We start from the raw sequence: 21131 nt of genomic DNA, 5'->3' as shown, positions 1-21131 counted from the left end.
TGCAATCCTCAGTTCAACGTCAAACAACAAGTACCTCCTCTTCGTCTCCTGGTTTACTCCTCTCGGGACAACAGCAGCGACCATGCAGACCCCGGAGAAAACACCGGATCCGGCTTCCCAACCGACCTCAATGTCGACGGTAGCGTCCCTCAGCGAGACGGCCAGGCGACAGCAGATCCTCCACAAATGCCGCCAGATCGTGGCCCTTGGTGCTCCAACGAACGCGACGCCGACTACGTCAAGCAGCAACGGTGCTACTGCTCGGCAAGCCCCGTCTTCAATCGTCGACTTCTACACCGTCGATGCTGCCTACAGAGCCGCCAAAGTCGCCGTCGATTTCCACGACGAAAGGACAATGTGACCGCTGTCCATCCGACACCAGATTTTGTATGTCGATCTAGGCAAATTCGTCGATAAGCATACCACCAAGCGAGAGGCACAATATTGAACGAGACTTTTCTTGGGGACCTGGTGACAAAAGGAAAGGCCTTGCAGTCGCTGCCTCGACCTTGGGTACGAAAGAGTCGGCGGGTGGACACATTGAGGAATACTTGGCATCAGCAACATCGGCGGCATCGCCTGCGCAGAAGCAGATATTTGGACTTTCTGCTGGTTGCTCAATCTGGCAGATACTCCTTTATCCCAAACGGCCACTGCGTCTGCGACATCCGGAGTGCTCGTCAGTGCGAGGCCAATAAAGTCTTTGCGTTTTCTTTGGGAATACAACTCTGTACACTACCAGGCTATGATGCATACGGCCGGAGTACCTTGGGCCGCCTCCGATGGCTTCGTCGGTGCTAGTATCCCGCCTCACCGCTCGTCTACATCTTCCATTCGTCCCTCCGTGATGAGACCGATGCTCCTCCTTTCGCCTCTTCCGGCTATCTTCCGGCCCGATGTTCGCAAGTCCACACATGTCCGCTCGAAAGCAGCCATGCGCATCCCTCTGACATTCTGTACAATCTGGCCAGCTACAATTCCATCATCTGTCGTAGCATCATCAGCTCCTGCCAACATTTATCTAGGAAGCCTTCAAGATCTTCCGGTCTACCCTCAAACACCTGCCTACGAGTCCTGCTTTCTGATCGGCACAGTAGCCAACAAAGCCACCGTGCCGCTTGCTGCCATTTGGATTGGTCCAGCAGGGTTGAATCATCAGTCACTTATCCCCGAGAGTCCTCCAACCGGTTCTCCACCATCTCCAGCTTTCGCTATGCCTCTCCAACTTACGCTCTGAGCCAGCCATCGAATCCGCCCGCCGCCTCGATCGTTTCTGCTAAGTCTCGGTTTTTTTTGTCAGTCTTCATTGTTTCCGAAGTTGTTATCGGCCACTTCGTGTGAATCTGTCCGTACTTGCGCCCGGGCGGGGAGGCAGCGCCCGCTCTGCTGGGAACGAATGAATTGACCCCTGTGTTTGTCAGTTGCAACAAGCCAGTGGGGAGGATCTTGCGTATGTGTTTGCTGCTCGCGAACAGGGGGGCATGCAGCAGGGTGTGTGAGAGTCTGACGAACCTCGAAGGGTGGCTGGTTTGTTCCAAAAGCTGCCACAGCAGTGGCAGTTTTCCAAAAGAGGAAGAAAGGCCCGTGCTGATTGGCCACTGGAGTGAAATGTGGGGTTCGGGTCTGGGATCTAACCCGCTGATGTAAGCATCTGGTACTGAAATTTCCAACCCAGAACCCCACATTTCAATACAGTGGCCAATCACAAAGGTACATCCACACAGCACTGTGAACTGTGAACTGGGCGTGTTGGATGTTGGCTGTCGATCTGATGGTGGGTGGCTGCGACGGGGACAACGCAAGGTAAGGTACCTTGCCGGGCATTCATCAGCTCAGCCGGGGTGACCTGCTTGCAAGTTTGTATCAAAAAATGTTCCCTCTTGGCCGCAGCAGTGTGGACAGCTGCGGATGTGCCAACCACACCTTGCATCTCATCCATGTCTGGTTGAAGGGTTGTTGTCCTTCTCAATCCCGCAAAGCAGCCAACCCGATGTCTTTCACTGACTCTTTTAGGTCTTCAATTTCGCTTCCTCTATAATAGCCCTCTGTCAACACGCGTTGCCGGAGGGCGACCTTGGCCAGCAACCAGTTCCTAGCCAGCATCATGTTTGCTTGCTCCCCCCAACACCGAAAAGCCCCTTTTCGCTATTGCTTTCCCCCCTGGGTAGGAGCCCGCAGGCTGAGGCCAGATGCTCCTCCATCATGTGAGGAACTGATAGATCTCTCCGCCGGGTTTCTTTATTTAAACCGACATATCTACCGCTGCCGTTCTTGTCCATCCTGACTGCAACAATCGCACTCCAAAATACTCCTCGGCCGACCAAACGCGATGAAAAACCACAAAGACGTCTATGCAATCGACTGCCCCGTCTGCGCGATCAAAGCACGCATGGTCAACCCAGACCGCAATCCCACATGCGGCCACATAGACTACCCTGCCGACCGCCTCATCGACCTCATACTGAAGTATACTCCCCGGGGTCCGCACCCAGTCTGGAACAGGTCAGAGGAAGTTGCTATTTGCAGCGTCATCTCAGCATGGTGCGGCAGATCCGAAAGGCGTCGGTTTATGAGCTTGCGGCTCTGCGTTGCATGCTACGAAAAGCACGTTGGCCCTTCCTTCTCCGACGGATGGCTGCTCAATTCGGCTTTGCCTGATGCGGATGCCCTTGGATTCTGGGATAAGCGGCCAGGGGGCGTCAACTGATGAAGTGCATCTGCATTTGCGTCATGCATCCTCCCGGTGGTGTCAGTTCAATCAAGTCGGCGAACCAGTCGGCCCCTGTTCAGGGGCGCCTCATTGATATCCGAAAGCGCCCCCAGATCCCTTTCTCAAGGTCAACATCACACTCTGCTCTACTGGTCATGTAGTTCACGAAGACGCCATCCAATGCCTTCGCCGAACAGCTCCTACTGCCGAGCCCACCTATCGGGTAGCGTGGCCTCGTCCACTGAGACTGCGCATATCATCGAGCAATCGCAACATGTTCCAACCCATAGTCACGTCAGAAAGTGTCGAGCAGCTGCAAAACATGTCTTCGTTGAATACTTCTTTTTGGAAAGGTTCTATCATAAACAAGCTGATAATGTATTTCGAATGGGCCCAGCCCGTATGGCCCTCAGTGTGGGGGATTGTACCCGAGAAAAGACGTCTAAGTACTGAAGGGAAGCTTAGTTAAATCGATCTGAACATAGACGCTCGCCGTCTGTTGCTCTCCTGTCTTATCGCATGCGGGTAAAACCACCACTCTGCCCTTCAGCACCTGCACGGCTTAGCTCCGATCTTGACCCGTTCCTGAGCACACTGTCTGATGTCCCTCAAGGCTGTTCTGCACCTCCTTCGAAAGGAATCATTCCTGCCGTCCGAAGAACCACTTGGTCTTCAGGGCTTGCACCGCTGAGCCGTCCTACGACGTTGTCCTTGCTATCATAGCTCGTCCTTCATGACCGTGCTACTGCTCGTACTCAAATCAGGCCCTCGTCAACTTCAAAATATAACGCTGCTCAAACCTGGACTTTAAACGTGAGTCTTGATCAAGCTCAAGGCGCCCTGTTTCGTGAATTGTTTAAGTGCCTATATGCTTGTTGAATCATCGTCACAAGTATCCTATAGAGCATGGAAATCGGTAAACCAAAAGAGTTCTGAGTGGCTCCGTAGCTGCGGCTGAGCCGCCAGCGTTTGGGTTTGATCACTTTCAGCAGAGGTGATAGTAGACGGCTTGACCGTCTCTAACAGCAGCCTTTTTAAAGTGGGGGTTGCTACCACGTAGCCGATGCACCAGAACACCGGCCTCCAGCCTCCCCTGGTGTGGTTCTGACGCGGGTTTCTGCGGAGATCTTGGATCCGGGGAACTGTATCCGATTGCTGAGGTATCTGCAGATGGCATCATCAAGGCATCTGGCATTCTTTAACAGTCAGACATGTCGGTGCTTACAACCGGATACAATCTCTTCACCAAAATAGCATCCATACACGTCCATCCAGGTTAACTAAAGAGGTTTCTCTATGATGCCTAGTCCACCGTGGCCCTCATAAAATCGCCACCCGGGCAACACAGCAGTAAACAAGGTGGGCTTGTAGGCAGCACCCTGATACACAAAAGCATAATTAAAAGTTTAGATAAAAGGACGAAGGAAAACAACAGTTTGATGAGGACAGCCAGCAGCCATCTCATTATCTTCTCACTATTGCATTGCTTCAACTTTTGTCCATGCTGGAAAAGACGAATATACTGAACTGGCTCTCCCAGATACCGAATCCCTCTCCTGCCTTCCCTGAGCCAGGGCAGTGTATTCTCAACGAGAGGGAGAATCGAAAGCGCAAGAGAAGATTAGACTCTCATTCGCCGCAACGCATTCCATCACCGCCGTTCAGCCCGCCGGAAAGGTTCATCAACGGCATGATGGACAATCAAGAATCTAGTATTGACCCGGTCATGCCTTACACACACAACGACCCACAGGCTTCGGTAGATGGGGATGAAGCTGAACAAGGACTTGAGCCTGAGTCAAACAATGAAGCAGGTCTCCATCATGCAGCCCTCCGGGTTGTTGATGCGGAAATTGGCAGTGTTGTATCTACTAGCCACGTCACCGAGCACACGACACCGACTTCCAAAAAGCGAAAGCGGCAATCTGGGTCACGCGTCAACGCGAACATTATGGCGATCGAGAACACTTTACAATACCAAAGCTTCGACGGCGAGCATGCACCACCCCCATCGTTGAACAGGCTCCGCAAACATATTCAGGTTCTAGGCCGAGGTATTGGAATTGTATCGCATGCTGAGAAGCTATCCTTAACAAACGAGGCTTTGACCAACAACCAATTTTCTTGGGTTGATGAAGCAACCTTCGCTCCCAAGCCTGACACCACACCGACAACACCATCACTTCTCCCACAACGCGATGCCTTGGGGCCAACACCATCTATTGACGATGTGCGGGAGATCTGGGCTGCTGCATTTGATGCGGAATTGGTCGGTCATGAGGAGTCTCATTGGAACCTGACGGTCCATGGACCGATCCTCCTAAGCGCCCTGAAGCATTTGAGGAATCTTGGTGTGTCGTGCTGGTAGGCCAGCCCCTATTCATAACCTTCCAGTGCCATAAGAAACGCTAACAAGAAAACAGCACTTCGGCAGGAATTCATAGTGCTTACACGAGAAAGGACAATTCCGCCCAATACAATCGAAAGATAGACATATGTGTGCATATAATTGAGACATCGCCACAGCTAGACAGAGTCATTCTAGCGTCGAAAACCGGGTCAATAAACCATACTAGTTATGCTGGTCTGCTTCTTAGGCCAATTGGATTCTCTATTGAGACAAAAATCACAGGCCATGACTGGTCGAACGCGGTTTACCAGATCGCATCATGGGTCATAGCCCAGTGGGACGTCCTGGATGACCTTGTGGAGCTATCGGTTGGCCAGCGCAAACCTCCAGGTAGCTCTCCAGCAGCGGCATCCGGACTGGAGTTTTTACCAGGTGTTATTATACAAGGGCATGAATGGTGGTTTGTCGCAGTGAGCAGGACATCGAGTAATAAGAATGTGTTTTGGACGAAAGTTTACATTGGATCAACCACGTCAACTCAAGGCGTCTATGGAATCACGGCCGTCATACAACTTTTAGGCCACTGGATTGAAACTGAGTACTGGCCTTGGTTTGAATCCACCATTCTCAAGCAAGCTTAGTTGGTCGAATTACATTCATAGGAGTAAGCATCAAAGAGGAGTGAGAATACAAATTATACGATTGCGTGGCCGAGACATGACCGGAGTCTACAGTGATGCAAATGTCTCAGATGAACTCCATTCCAGGCAGAATACATGCGTGTGATTTGAAACTTTATGTGCCAACCACTCGCCTTGAGCAGTCTGTTATCCATGAAGAAATTAGAAGATGAGACTGGGACGTTGCAGGGCGTTGGGGGGCGAATTTAGTCATGAAGTCGAGGATGAAAATAGCGGCCGTCAGTGAAGGTTTTCGAGGCCTCTCTCCAGTCAATCATTGATGAGAATCCCATTACCAAGTCTATGAGCAGTAGTGTGATGCAAATTGAGCAACTAGCATACGTTGGGAATGTCGTTGTTCCGCATGACGCCTCCCGCAATTGAAGTCGAAGCTTTTGAACCCAAAGCTGCGCTTCGGATTTTAGCATCATTGAAGAGCTAGCGTTCTTCCACATGCTAGCTACATTGAATGACCATGTCGGATGAATTGTTGCACAACCTTATCCCCCGCTGGCCTGTCGATGAGAATGGCTCCGCAAACCGGCATCTGCGTCCAAATCGGCATAAATGGTACACTCAATGCTACCCCAGAGCTGCCATTGCTGGTCATTAAGAACTCACTATGCCTGGAAAGTAGAGTGGTTTGCACGAATGGGTTCCTGGTGTGAATGGGTTTGGAGAAGCTAATTGGTGGAAATGGGCGGCTGATTGGAGGACGAATGTAACTCCAGGGCAACTCCCTCCGCAGTAGCCTGTGACTCCGCTTTGATAGCTTACTGCAGCACTTGAAGCCGAGTCCAGGTTGGTGGAGAAGCTTGTAGTTAGTTGATTGAGCTTGTCCTCGGAGAGATCGTGGCCTCTCTCGTGGAAATTGGGTGAAGGTTGCCAGGCGTGCAAAACAGGAGTGTAGCATCATGAAAAAAACACTATGAGTGAAAATCAAGCCGACACGGAACTTTTCAAAGATACAAGATTGTGGATGATACACTAGAACAGCTAGCTTCCCTCCTCTCACTTCCAAGCCACCACTTTGCAGGTGGAGTTGCACCTGGATCCTCCGTCTTTTCCCATTCCACTAAATCCGAGTTGGAGCGATGTTGAAAGCCTTCCACCAGGTTTGCGGCACCCTTCGTCGATTGAACCCGTGAGACACTGGTTCTGTTTGTTTCAACCAGAATCAAACAGGCGAAGATCCGTCAATATGAGAGCTACATATCCATCCAGCAGGAGCAGCTTGTCTGCCTGCCCACTACTGTAAGGTTGGACACACGTCTTGTAGGACAGAGAACTGATGCGATGTGACGCTTAGTCACTGTTGTTCTGGTGGTAAAATGGTATACTACAGTTGCTACGAATACGTAGGAGATGGGTATCGTTGCCCAACTACGATTCTCTGTGATCTGTCACTGCATTGGTTCGACTCCAACACGGGCGTATGCTGAGTATCAGTGGGTGCCTCGTGTCGTGAGTAGTTCGTGTCACCACGCCGATACTTGCTGCGAACAAGAACTCTGCAGTTCTGACGGATATTGACGCGGCGACATATATTTGAGGCAAGCTCTAGCAAAATTATTGGGACCCCAGTACTCAACCACCATTATCTGGTCTAATCACATCGTCACTATCACTGACGCGCAGAACCCGAAGACGAGGAGGAAGCACCCAAATTCAACTGTATCCTGATATCTCTGATAGACGCTGAGGGACAAACGTTGGAGGTTGACAACGAGACCATCACACGCGCTAATGACGACATTTTATCAAATACAGGACAGGCCAGAGGAAGGCGGGCTCTTCCCCCCTCTTCTCCCTGAATCCATTGCAGATCCGAACAAGGACGTACCTTGTGAAAGTGACCTTCATGCTCACAATTCCTGCCTACCGGCTCATGATCACCGACAAGACGATGACCGAGTCTGTGCCTTCCAATGAAATCTCGTGTATCCCCATGTTGATGACGAACGCGAACGGATTTGGTCTCAGCCTCTCTCGCCTGGGTTGTCAACTCTGACAATCATCAGTGAACACCAACAAGACTTCTTACTCTTGTTTAGGGACGACCTATGAAGAAAGGTGGTGTGTTAGGCGACAAGGCCGAATGGAACCCTTCAGACAACATTCAGCGCGAACGATGTAGTTTGATAGTGGTGCTAATGCCGTCCCATTGTTAGGGGCTGGGATGCTGGTGCTGCAACAGTGTTGCGGCCTCGGAGTTTGCGAACGTCCTACGTTCTTTTGTTGAATGTCTAGCCGACAGGATCTCAAGGTGTAGACGCCAGTACCAATTGGGTAGGGGCAAAAAATATCTATGTCATTAGGCTGCCTATGGCGCTCTTGTTCCAAGAGTCTGGCTGTTGTATGGCGCGCTAAAGTGGCTTGCAGCCGAATGAAACACCAAGCAAAGTATCCAATGCCCACCGGGACCAGATTGCCAGATAACTGCAAAGTTAAGCTGGTTTACTACGCAGGCTGCGCCATCCCGTTTTCCGTCTTTTCACAAGCGGTTCGACTCACAAGTGAATGGATGATAATTTCGAGATTTCTGTTTGATTCAAGGCTGAGTTGATCAAACTTTGCGGCGATTAGTCCGTCGGTACAATGAAAGCTAGTCCATGTCCGCACCCTTTGAGGTCTGGTACTACGGATCAGCTTGGGTAAGATCAATTGATTTCTTTCCTTAAATGTATAAAGTTTTGAATGCGTAAGTATAGAAGTATGATGCAGTTTCAGAAGTTGAATGGCACTGGGCGTCTCCAGGTGGACATTCCTTTGCTTGTATCTGGCATTGTGAAGGTCGATAGCGTGGAGAGACTCAAAAATACATTAATGCGTATGAAGGTCTTGGTATCTCGATGTGGCTTGTAACTGCACCCGAGATCCCTTGCGGTGGTGCCCTGGTTTTGGAATATAGAACTCGACAGATCTCCATCGTGTTAGCTGGCTGATGTCTCTCGATACCACTCATCTTCTACGCGGATCCGCAAAGTCAGGTTGGCAAGATCAACTTGATCAAGAACATATCAATAGCAGGCGACTTTCTGGTTTTGGCGGATCAAGGTGTGTCACCTCTCACCTTTTACGGTGTAGTATCTGCTTATGCGCTCTAGGCTCATCGGTAAAGTGGTGAGGCTAGATGGCACGGCGAGGAGAGTAGGGTAGAGTAATGGATTACCGAGAGATTGGCAGTGAAAAGCTTTTCCAAACGTCCATGGAGTTTTCAAGCGAGAGACCTTGTGTTGCTCTCAGTGTCGAGTTTTCCCACCCGATCTTTGGCGGTGGAAGACACCAGTCTCATCTTTCATGTGACTGTGCATCCTGCTCCTGGTTATACTGGAGTACACCTTCACCAATAACACATTCTCTGATTGTGGCTTCCAGTATGCCTGATGCACTTTTCATTGATTCAAACTTCAACTTCTGAACGTATCGACATGCTCTTGCGATCATCAATGAGTCACCCGCTTCTCGTCTGGCTCGTCAGCATACGGCTCCTTCAAACACAATTCTTGACTTGAAGGTGAGCCCTGTCTGACCTGGCAAGTAGTTGATGCTGAAGAGGTACAGGCTGAGGGAAAGGAGCGGTCCGTACGAATAATTGGGGCCGTGAAACCACCCACTGGTTATGATTCCCTTATGGTCTCAATACGGATGCTTGGAGAGTACATGAGAAGTAGTATTGTGATAATAAATGTGGCGGAAATCAAGTAATACCTTAGAGAGTGGAATGAGTGGGATGGGCTGGCCAGAGGTCTCGTCATGCCCGATGGATCTGGGCAAGAATGGCACACTATGAAGCGCGGTAGACGGTTCCCTATAGCAATGGGGAAAGGTGCCACCGAGTGTGCAGGAAGCTTAGCAGAATATGGCGTGACTAAAGATGAGTGAATACAGTTCATGAGCGTGATTTCTTCCACTACGCAAGCGCATCTTCGCTATGAAAGGATGCAGAACGCAGACGTGCCAGGCGAGGACTTTGATCGGCTTCAAATCGAACACCTGTTGGCTGAGGACGTATGAGTCTGCTCGGTAATCAGTGACCGGTGCAGACAAGCACTCAGCGGGTCTGATCTTGACGTGAAGAAGGCCTCAATGATGATTAGTTGGCGAGTAAGTTCCAAGGCATCGGCGTCAAGGAATCCAAGTTTCTTCGTGTTATAGGGTATGATTGGTGCTGGTGTTTGTCCACTTATCCACGTATCTGCTGCTGAATGGCCGTTATGGACGGACCGACTCACGGTGTGCTAGTCAACTACACCGTTTCTTTTGCGAAGGAGTAGGCCCTTCGCATAACCTCTTATCTGGGCGCCACCCATTTTAAATTTACTAATTATCCATGTTCGTCTTTTTGTTCGTCTGTTTTTGTTGCTTATTCTTTTGGCTCTGGACGAATGGGGAAGACATGTTTGCAGATACTGCTACTTTAGTGATCTTCTGTTCAAATACCATGTTAAATGTTGATATTGAGGGAATTCACTCAATTATCTTAGTCTTGATGCCGCTCTATATCTCGCGGTCAGCCTGGTTGAATTGAATTAGATGGTTAGGCGGTCAGACTTGACAGTTTTATCATTCGTGCCATTCGTCCCCTTTTGCCGTTGCAACACCCCTTAGCCTCATGCCTGTTGATGACCAGCTAGCTGGTCAAGCTCCCATCCCTTGGTGCGTCTGCCTCAAAGAAATCCGCCCGTTGGAGATTGATTTAGTGGATCTCGACGGGCATAATAGACCAATCTTCGATCCCAGGGTTGTGTGTCAGTCTGAACACGGACACGCCACAGCGTCGTTGTTCTGGATGTCCTCGTTGTGGATCACGGCATCTTGGACGCCCGTATGTACCTCATCCAAGTCGCGTATCAAAACCATCTACTGGACGACTATGACCAGTCTGGGAATTTCTGAGAATTCCGCTTCCTTTGATTTGATAGTTTCGACTGCCCGGAAACCAGAATCGTTTTCGATAGATGTTCGCCCAAATGCCAGTCTTGTCCTCAACACACTTCATAATAGGTACTTCGGCCTTGCTGATGACGGCTAATTTGCCCGATGGGACGGCTAGGAAACTTGTGCTGGCTTCGGTTCAGCGCTTCAATGACGTTTGCACGGTCTGGGAAATAATGGTTAGCGAACAGTCTTCGTACTTATAAGCACGATGGTTCTTACCAGAGTAACGAGTTCTGTAAGCTCTTCCTGAGCGTGTTTGAGATTATCCTCAGACTGTTGGTTCTTCAACACACTCTCCGCTTCGTTTCGGGCCTGTCTCTTGCCAGGACCCTTCAAAGCTGTGGAAAGCCAACCCATACTCGCTTTTACCGGCCTTAAAGCCGGAAGCGCTCATGGCTACCTTCACCGTCGGAGCTCCACGCCCATATTCATCTATCATGAAATGGCCAAGCGAAGGTGTGAAAGTTCATCCTAAGAAGCGAGAAGTCAATTTCTTGAAAGAGCAAGAGATTTTGATTTAGTTTGCGAGCAGTTCCGTTCACTTCTGTATTTAGTTGATATAGTAGAACGTTGGTAACACAACGCCTCTTGAGTATTGCAAAAGTATGGGTATCTCAAAGGCAACCACTGTGTCTGAAGCAAGCGAGTCCTCCAGACCGATTCCACAATAACTATCATCCTCGCATATTAGCAGGAAGAAGCCTTATGAAAGTAATTTGGTGCGAACGTGGGCTAAGTCCCAGAAGCTCATAATTATAAAGCAGCATTCTCAAAACGCCTCCCATCAGTTTGCAAAGCAGAATTGGACGTTATGGCATAAGAATATACGAAAGACTGCCTTACCACCTACTAGCTCACCACCATTGCAGAATTACGGGCAACTGTTTAGGAAGAGATACACAAGGATCTGAAAGACACGTTCGCCGATTACACTTTGGTGGCCATTTTTGATGAGGGCAAGCGTATTACAGCAACCCCACTCGGCATGAAGTTGGTTCTGGTTGAATTCAGAAGGCATGATGCTTTTATTAGCCTGGGTCGACGAACTTTGACGATTTTGGAGTCGTTTGCTTCTACCTACCGCTCAGTTTTCTAGGTTTGATGGAGTTTAGAGTTACACAGGCCAGAGCTCTAGGGCCCAGTACAAGAAGAAATGCTGCTTGGTGTATTCAAGGACTGACATGCTGTTGTTCGCTTCGCGTTCAATGTGCCATCTATCAAGTCTCTGCAGAATCTGCACCACTTTCTCAAGCAACTGCTCAGGTTGGGCTTGTTTATGGGGGGCCTCCACGAAGCAGTTGATACAGCTCTTCGGTGCTGGGACACCACTGTCGTTCTTTAATGCGACGGACGGAACCTTTCTAAGTAAAACATCTGCAAATTGAGTCCATCATGAGGTCGATGGCCGCGCTGTAGAGAGGGGTTCCACACTGTTAGTACGTTTAACCGGTTTTCTCGTAGGACGTCCGATAAGTCATCAATGATGAAAAACGCTGTTGGATTTGGTGTAGTGAAAATTCTTTGCGGGGTAGGAAACGAGCGAGAGGGCTTGATCGTGCAGTGCTTCGAAGGATGTCTTGGGAGCGATCGGGGGGAAGATGAAATGCATCTCAGAGCCTGGCGTCACCGCAAGAGCATCGACCTGACACTCGGTGTTATTGGGGATCCTCACGGACTAAAAATGGAGCGGGGGCCTGAGACCTTCTGAGAAATGATGTGCCGATCTTGTGAGGATTTCAGACGAATATATAGCCACAGGCGTGGATAACCCGTTGCTGATGAATTACATGCATCTTTAGGGGAGAGTTCTCTTGCACCACATCGCATTGCGGGTTCGCTCCATATGCGACATTCGGGGATGGGATTCTATCTCCTCCACTGCTGGTTTCGGTTGTTCAAGACATCGCCACGGTCTGTGCCTGAAGTCTTAGAATGTAGACGTCGCTCTTGAGTGACATGAGTACCTCCATCTTTCTGACTGCATGTCTCGACTATCCCTCTATTCTCTTAAACATTCGAAATCAGTTCCTACATCGGCCCAGGAAGCCTTGCTGAATCCGCTTTCTCGGCTGGGTTGACCACAAGAACAACAATTGCTCGCCTATTCAGCATCCCACAATTTCCACAGAAGCGTTTGCTGCGGCTGGCTGGGAGACTACTCCCGCCGTACCAGTATTAAATCGCAATCTCAACCCACACTTGTGGGACTCGACGAGCAGGGCGTTTGGGCCTTGGGGCGAAGTCGTCATGCAGGTTTCTGAATAAAGCAATGACCGGAACTGCTGGCGTCAATGACGCCGCTGGTCTGGATGGAGATGACGACGCGCTAGATCTACTCCTTCTGCAGTGCGCGCGTCAGGATGAGGAGGATGAAGAAGTTAAACGAGGAAATCGGCCCCCGTCTTCTCCCCAAGACTACGCAAAACTTTGCCCCAGATCCTCGGTCGCCACATTCTCCGTCGCGTATGGCCAAGAGTGTTGTGGATACCGGCAAGTCCGCCTTCAGGGAATCAACTCCTGGTACTTCCAGGCTGTGGGCAATCAGAAAATCCTCAAACCACCGAGCAATAGCTCTGCCAATTGCTGGTCCCTCCTCTAAACTCTTCAAGGAACAGTTCAAGGCCTTGAAGACACCATCGCGGTGAAACGTTCGACAGCTTAGCGACCTCGTCGGCCTGGTCTGCGTCCCCCGGGCCCTCGAAGGCAGTATCCTAATCCTTGCTGCGAGCTTCTACGACTTGCTGTGGGTGTACAGCGGGCTGCAGATCTTCGCGTACCTGGTCTACTTCGTCTCCTGCGGCATGGGCTCGTACATGATGCGCGAGCTGTATGCCATGAGTCAGGTTGTAAATCTGTGGCGACGAGATGGACGCAGGTGTGCAGTCTTGTCCACAGTAGACAGTGTAGCTCTGCTTCACTTTCCGAGCTCGATGAAGCAAGCGCCATAGTAAATTCAATGGCTTGTTTTTCCCATCCTGGCGTTTGTGTTCATACTTAGGTGCCTGTACGGCGAGGGGAATGGCTCGATCTTCTTGATCGGGTGGGTTGGTTGGGGCGACCGACGAGCATTACTCCCACCGCGCTATGGTCAAAGCGGTCCATTATTATTTGAAGAGGGGACTTATTGATGTGAAGGAGATGATGCCAAGCTCGAAGAGAAACGAAGTTTAATCCGAGATGAACGTCAGGGTATCGTGGACTGCACCGCTGCTGAATTTCTGGCGGACGTTGGAGTAGATGAGGTACTCACAAGTTGGTCATGATGTTCAATGGCACGCGCCTAAGACCGCAACCACCACCAGCTAAAACAACATCTACCTCTCACATGCTTGCGGTTTTGACCCCATGCTGCGTCACGACTGCATGATGAGGAGACCGCACAATGTTCCTTCTGCCGTGCAAATTCAACAGTTACTTATTGAGGTTGGGATGATGGAATCAGTACGGCATGACTGCAGTGCACAGCGAGCTCGGGTCTGGGTACCCTCCGAGCAATGCATCATGGTGTGATGTTGCACGGGAGGGAGTTTGGGACGCGACGTGGTGCGACGCGGGCGAACGAGATGGGGAATCTCATTCCTAACAGTTTCAGTGGATGACTAAGAAACGTTTTTGTGTCACAATGTTGTGGTCCGTGCTATCTCGTGGGCCTGGTGCTGATTCTACCTACATTGATGCAATGGGAAAAAGAGAGGATGAATGGAGGTGGAGTTGCAGCTTTGCAAGGTAATTACGCGTAGGAGGGATGATGGATGATGGCTGATGCACGTCATTACGTCACGTTTGATACGCGCCATCACGTGCTTACGGCCCCACTGGTGCACGGGCTGTGACAGCTGGCGCCCCACTAACCGCCATCCCCACAATGCGACCCAACACTCGACCGAGATCGATCCGATTGAGGCTTGTGTTGACCTCGGCGGCCCAGGACAGGCTCTCAGCCGCAGTTCCCTGGCAGGATTGGCTTGTATTGAAAGCCAGAAGACGCCACAGTGAAGCAGAGATACTATCAGCACTTCATGGGTTCCAAACCAGTCGGCTCTGGCGTTACGCAGAGGCACCCTGATGAACAACGCTCCCTCGGTTTAAGTCGCTTGAAGAATCGAGCACCTGATGATCTCTTCAATCACCCGGCATTTTCCTGCTCGCAGTTAATCGTCGATTACTGAAGCCGTTAAAGCTTCCAACAAGCCTCAGTAATGGCTACTATTTGATGCTGTTGGACAAAAACATACAGTTCAAAGGACTACTCAGAAATCTGCCCCTCCCGCTGCATTCCTTGTCTCTCGCCTACTCGACAAAACACGCCCAATTCCAACCCATATTCCTCCTCCATGCAAATCAATTATGAATGTAAGCAATTCAAAATCAGTTCCCCACATCTGGGACGCTTCGTTACCACTCCCAGCCTTCCAGGACAGGCAAAATAGACGGCCTTCAGACTCGCGCGAGATCCTGCAACGAAATTTGCTCTTTAGGCACTGACTCAGGTTTTCGGTCGAACGCAAACCTTTTGGCGTTAGGGTCGTACACAGCCAAGCTCTTCAGCACGGCATCGTTTCCTCGGGCAATCATCTCGTCCTGATACTGAGACAAGACCTTCTTGATGGGGTCCTCGATCCCGGCTTCATCGCCAGTCTCTCCGACGCGTTTCGCGAGGAGGAGCGCATCCATGATGGCCTGAACTCCCCCTTGACCCCCGACTTCAAACAACAGATTAGTCCAGGCGAAATACTTGGTCAGCTGGGCACTTACATGGAGGCATACAGTGCGCCGCATCGCCAAGCAAGGTCACTCGGCTTTCGCGCATATCGGGGCACGTGAATGTTCGGAGCGGAAAGGGGTTGCCCAGCATCCTGTCTACAGCTGTGCGCTCGATAACGTCGCGGAACTCCGGCCGCATGTTGCGGGTGAGCTTTTTGGCGAATTCTTGCAAGTCCTCCTGGGATGCGGACTTGGTCCAAAAAGAGTCAGACTCGGCGTTTTTGTCTCTCCAAGTCAAAGCCCAGTAGAAGTCTCCGGCGTCGCCAGACGGGTGGACCTTCTCCATGGCAGTGAAGAGTGTGATGAACTTGGGCGCAGCGTCTTCCGACTCTTCCGGGAGAAAGACAGTATGGGTTGAGTGGCCCTGCTCTAGTTGTATCTCCATGTCCCGACCACTCAGCGTGAGCTCACCCCCGATCACTCCAAGTGGAAGATTCTTCGGAAGTTCCCCGCTGTACAGGTACTTCCTCACTATTGGTGCATCAGAGACATGTCGGATGCTCTGATGGTGGGTTTGGGAATTCATACCAGCGCTGTGCACGCCATCCGCACCGACCACGATGTCACCGGTGGCAGAGCTACCGTCCTGGAACTGTACAGCGACGCCAGCGGAGGTTTCTTCAATCGACGAAAGCCTCTTATTGAAGTTCACTGTGACATTGGTGCTGAGCCACTGCCGGAGTCGTTCGCGGTTGCATCTCAGAAAGTCGTTGGGGCCCTTGGACGTTGCCCCAAAGCGAACATCGGGATCGTTGCTCGGATATATCACCGACTGGGCTGGCAAGTCGAACGGGATAAGGTGACTAGTCGTTTCCAGTGGCGCCATGTCGTCTGGGACCGAGGCCCGCAACTCTTCCAACATCCTATCGAAACATGGTTAGAGTTACATCGAACGCTTCCAAATCCTCAGATAGTGTGTGTGTTTGACGTATTACTCACGAATGAAGCGAGATACACCAGCCAGACGTCCTCGCCTCCGGATCCTTTTCAAAAACTTGAAAGCTAATTTTCCGCTTTCGCAATAGCTGCGCCAACGTCAACCCGCCAATTCCAGCTCCAATAATGAGCACGTGAGGCTTCTGGCCTGAAATCATGTTTGTAATGAGTTTTGAAAGACTGTGAAGTAATACTTGGATGTTGTATGCTGAGTGTGACGATGGTGAGGTCTCAACGGAAAAGTGGTTGTATACATATGCCCTTCATCATCTTGCCTGAATATTTTTAGCCATCCACCTCGGATCGTCAAATTGACTGAGAACTGTCGAGTTGCAAGTCGCAGCTGTCGGAATGTTTTTCCGACATCGCAATCTGAGGGAAAAGGCCGAGTGGGGTACCCCGGCTAGCTCAGCGGCACCGACGTGGGTACCTGATTCAGGTGGGTCTCGGCGCCGCGTGCGGCGCCGAGGACCGGGGTCGTCCACAAGTAACCCCGAGAGTTCTACCTACTCTGAATTGGAACTACCACTCATGCCACGGAGTCAGGAACCAGTCATCAATCAATCGCATCTCGCAGAAATCCCACGTCGAATGAGCATGGAAGCAAAAACATTGGCCGTTGTAGCCAACGCGGGCTCTGCCTCAGGGTCCGAAGCCGACCCGCCGGGGATCCGCGACCGATCCTGCAACGTCTGTCACCAGCGCAAGATACGATGCAACAAAAAAAAGCCATGCGCTGCATGCAGTCGTCGTGGAGTCCCCTGTATTTACCCTTCATCGGTGAAGCCATACCGGCGGGCCAAGGCGACGACCGTGGCCGACATCGTACGCCGCATCTCTGGGCTCGAAACCACCCTCGTCACGGCGGCCGGGGGTCGCATCCAGACCGACAGCCCGGCCACAACCCAATGTGGATTCGGCGAGGACGTTTTAGTCCGACATGATTCTTCAAGCCGCTATTTTGATGAAGCGATCCTTTCCAAGATTATCAAACTGGTACATGGCCCGCACATGTTCGCTGAAGCATGAGCATCAGGTTCTGATCCCGCCACAGGAACACGATGTCCGCTCGTATCTGTCAATTTCCGAAGCAGAGACCGATACTCTCACGGCTCCATCGCCATTCGTGCCCATAGGGATCATCTCTGAGCCTTTCCCCATCCACTTGATGTCGTCGTTGCATCCCGAAAAGTCAGCAGCTGTCCTTCTATGGACGAATTACGTGAACAACATCGAGCCTTATGTAAAGATTCTCCACGTTCCGACCGATGAGGCGACTGTGTACAATACGATAGCCGAGCCCCATCGCGCAAAACCCGAAAATCAGGCGCTATGTTTCGCCATCTACTTCGTCTCAGTCGCCGTCCCTGATGGTGCTGACCGCCGCCGCCAACAGGAAAGAACTCTCAATCTTCATCAGTTTAAAAAGGGGTTGGAGCAGGCTCTTTCGCATGCTAACTTTCTGGAGCGTCCGACGATCATGTTACTCAAAGCGCTTGGGATCTATCTTGTGGGTGCCCTGCGCCCAGATTCCGGATCTCCTGGCGCACTTTCGCTCCCGTAACCCATGAATCCAGCTAATTATTTACCCCAGGTAGGGCTGCGACTTTACAATCATGGAAGATGCGTCTGGACCCTGTATGGCCTCGCTATACGAGCTGCCCAGTCTATTGGTCTCCACCGCGATGGCCAGAATCTCGGTCTGTCGCCTTTTGAAACTGAAATACGACGAAGGCTCTGGTGGTACTTCATCGTTCGGGACGGCAAAACAGCTGAGGACTACGGCCTTCAGAGCACGTCCAGCCTTAACCTCATCGCCGAGGCCGAGCCGCCTCGCAACCTCGACGACGGCGATATCTACAGGGACATGGAAGAACTGCCACCCGCACGGGAGGTGTGGACTCCAATGATTATCCAGCTGATTGGCATTGAATTTTCCCGCACTTGGCATCGGCTGACGCAAATCGCACCTTCGACTTCATTGGAAGTGCCGAAAGAGGAGCTGAGGCTACAGATCATCAACGACATGCGGTGCCGCGTGGGAAAACTCCTTCAGGCATGCAGCCCCGTCGTCCCGGCACAGCGTCTCACCATGCACACTTCGAGCTTCGTCATCCGGAAAATCGACTTCATTTCGCGTCAGCAGTGGATTGCCCTTCAGCATCTCAATTCGTGGCTGAGCGAGTCTTTGACCACCAACCAGGACCTTCTTGAAGCTGTCGAGATCCTCGAGATGGGCATGTCGTTTGGCAAGGACGAGCTTCTACGACCGTTCCACTGGTTGACGCTCGCCTACCCCCAGTACCACCTCACACTCTACGTTCTCAGCCATCTATGCGCACGGCCTGACGGACCACACGTCGACAGGGCGTGGATAGTGGTTGAGGAGATGATGCGGCAGGTGAGACGTCGTCAGACAGAGGACGGCCTCCTACCCACATCGAATTGGAACGTCCTAATTGCCCTCTACTCGAAGGCGCTGGGTCGAAAAGAGAACAAGACCGGGGATGTCGTGAATAATGGTGGGACTTCCCAACAGATGTCTTTCTCAAGACTCGAACAATCCGTGGGCGGCAAGGATAATGAGAGGATTTTGCCTGATTTCAACAATCATGACACAGATTGGAATGAATGGGCACAGTTTGTAGACTGGGATACCATGATACAGGAGTTTCAAAATGACGGCCTGGGGATGGCAAACTTTCTTTGAGAGTATGGCGCTGCGACTAACCAGCTATGCTTCGGCTGGATACCATTTTGTCTGAGGCAGTTTATTGACTGAAATAGCTGCAAGTTCTGAGTTAATGATATTGGTGAATCAAGTATCTATTGAGCCTGTCCTAAGAATCACGCCGCGGCCTACGAATATCCAGCTACCTAACCATTCCTGTCAATCCCAGAATCCAAGCTGGCCAAGACATGCGACTCTGGGCCTACTTAAAGTACATGTATCCTATGCCCCGACAGAATGACTGAAGACCATCGCAGCCACCTGCTTGGGAAGTGTCGCGCAATCTGCCTGTGATAAGTCCTGCAATCTTTCAGAAAGGATTTGAATCGAGTTAAACACTGCGAGAGAGCCTGACTCTGGTAGATAGCTTCAGATTTGCATCGACTTAGAACACAGCGCAAAGACTTATCCTTTGCTTCTCAAGTGCTAGACTGCAGCTTTGCCTTCTTCGCGGTGCGCTGAATCAGCCACGCCCTGCTCGCTTTCATCCTCGACGAAACCCTGTCTGAAGACCTCGCCAGTCTCTCCGAGTGGATGTCCAGTGAAGTCAGCCACCGCATCCAAGCCAACTTCAACCGCTACGCCATCTCCAAGAGCACCTTTTTCTTCCTTTTCGCCGTTAGAATTGCCGCCAGTCGTGCCGTACACGAATGCGATGCTCTGAAGCTCATCCACGACCGAGGACCCAGTCTCAATATCATTGCCATCGCCCAAGCTTTCGAGGCCACTGAGGCCACACACACTGTCCACTAACAATAAGCCCGTCGATCAACTCAACCAGACAATGACTACCTTGAACCCCACTGCCTGGGGCAAGTCGGCCGCAAGGGCCGGCGCCTATGCGAGGACCGGCTTGACAGCCCCGGTCAACGGGAACACCGCCAAGTGACCCCGCACCCAGACTGTCGACAACCAGGCTGTCGACAGCCTTGCTAAATCACCAAGGTTTGCCACCGACAGCAATGACAACATTGAAGATGGTTATGGAAACGACATGTTCCCTGGCCGCGGTGTCGGACCGCTACATAGGCGGGCCAACTATTACGACTCGCTACAGGCACCCACACACATCAAGGAGGCCGAGAGACGACTTGCCGAGTTCTGTCGCAATCATTTGCCCGACTCCAAGTTCCTTGCAGGCTCTATTGCTAGCATTTCATACTCCTTCAGGACAACGGGCACCGTCAAGAGCCAGAATCATGAGTTTGCCCCCATTAGTCGGTCGCCTTCGGACGCAGTCAAAATGGCTGCGTCCGAAGCTTGGACGCATGCATTTCGGGTGCGTCCGAATAAGAAGAGCAGGCACCCAGGTAAGGACCATGATGGCAGCTGCGTCTGCTTAACTGCGTCCGAAACGCCACAGTGCGTCCGAACAGCCACACTGCGCCCGAATAAGCCACACCGCGTCCGAAAGGCCATGGGATGGGATGATTGACCACGAGATCGATGGGACATCGAAGCGGCTCTTCGTCTTCCCTTTTCGAAGCAGACCGCGTTGTAAGGATGTGGCTATATTGGACGGCCCCTGAACGTTCTGGTGCACAATCTTCCGCATTGTCTTTCATGCCTCGGCCTATCTCTCACTCAATACCGCCATACATGTTCGCGGTGTCAGCTGGCGTGTCTTGCCACCAATCCTCCAATAGTGTCATAAGAACGAAGAAGCGCGTGGATCCATGTTTCTCTCTGGGTCGGACCCCAAGCCTGCCGCTAAGTTTTGGAAGCGGGCGTCAGTATCCCCCCTTGGATGAAAAGAACAAACGATAAAACAACCTCGCGTCCTTAGAAGATGAAATTGACTACTTTTTTGTCTTGCTTTGTAATCCGTTTTGATTATAGCCTAGTATTTGGAGTCACGTAGTCGCAGTGATCAAGGATCTTTCAGTGGTATGGAGACTAGACAAGATCTCTGATATCTCGCTTCACCAGGAGTGAGGAGGAGCCCTGGAAGGAAAGTCCTCTTGGTTGAGTCTGCTGGAAGAGTATGGGGAGTAACCAGGGGGTAAGTCACGTCAAGCA

At 51.2% G+C, this 21131-nt stretch overlaps 3 protein-coding genes and 1 pseudogene across 4 annotated transcripts; 3 read left to right on the top strand and 1 right to left on the bottom strand.

Moving 5' to 3' along the window:
• Positions 1–2329: 2329 nt before the first annotated feature.
• Positions 2330–2707, top strand: GCG54_00006550 (uncharacterized protein; the record flags this gene model as incomplete). Its single annotated transcript, XM_045406549.1, has 1 exon — positions 2330–2707. One exon carries the CDS (start codon positions 2330–2332, stop codon positions 2705–2707), a length of 378 nt encoding a protein of 125 aa, XP_045267841.1.
• Positions 2708–4211: 1504 nt separating this feature from the next.
• On the top strand, positions 4212–5078 carry GCG54_00006549 (uncharacterized protein; the record flags this gene model as incomplete). Its single annotated transcript, XM_045406548.1, has 1 exon — positions 4212–5078. One exon carries the CDS (start codon positions 4212–4214, stop codon positions 5076–5078), a length of 867 nt encoding a protein of 288 aa, XP_045267840.1.
• A 10040-nt stretch (positions 5079–15118) lies between these two features.
• GCG54_00006548 (putative FAD-dependent monooxygenase) lies at positions 15119–16539 on the bottom strand (the record flags this gene model as incomplete). Its single annotated transcript, XM_045406547.1, has 4 exons — positions 15119–15384; positions 15437–15916; positions 15974–16308; positions 16385–16539. The coding sequence occupies 4 exons, from the start codon at positions 16537–16539 to the stop codon at positions 15119–15121; spliced, it is 1236 nt and encodes a 411-aa protein (XP_045267839.1).
• A 439-nt stretch (positions 16540–16978) lies between these two features.
• On the top strand, positions 16979–19091 carry GCG54_00006547 (annotated as a pseudogene). The gene is made up of 2 exons: positions 16979–17891; positions 17976–19091. Coding segments are annotated over exons 1-2 (2029 nt in total).
• Positions 19092–21131: the final 2040 nt, after the last annotated feature.

Source organism: Colletotrichum gloeosporioides (genome assembly GCF_011800055.1).
Source record: "Colletotrichum gloeosporioides strain Lc1 chromosome Unknown consensus_18, whole genome shotgun sequence".
NCBI lineage: Eukaryota > Fungi > Ascomycota > Sordariomycetes > Glomerellales > Glomerellaceae > Colletotrichum > Colletotrichum gloeosporioides.
Note: the sequence above shows the minus strand (reverse complement) of the source record. Positions and strands in the feature narration are given on the sequence as shown.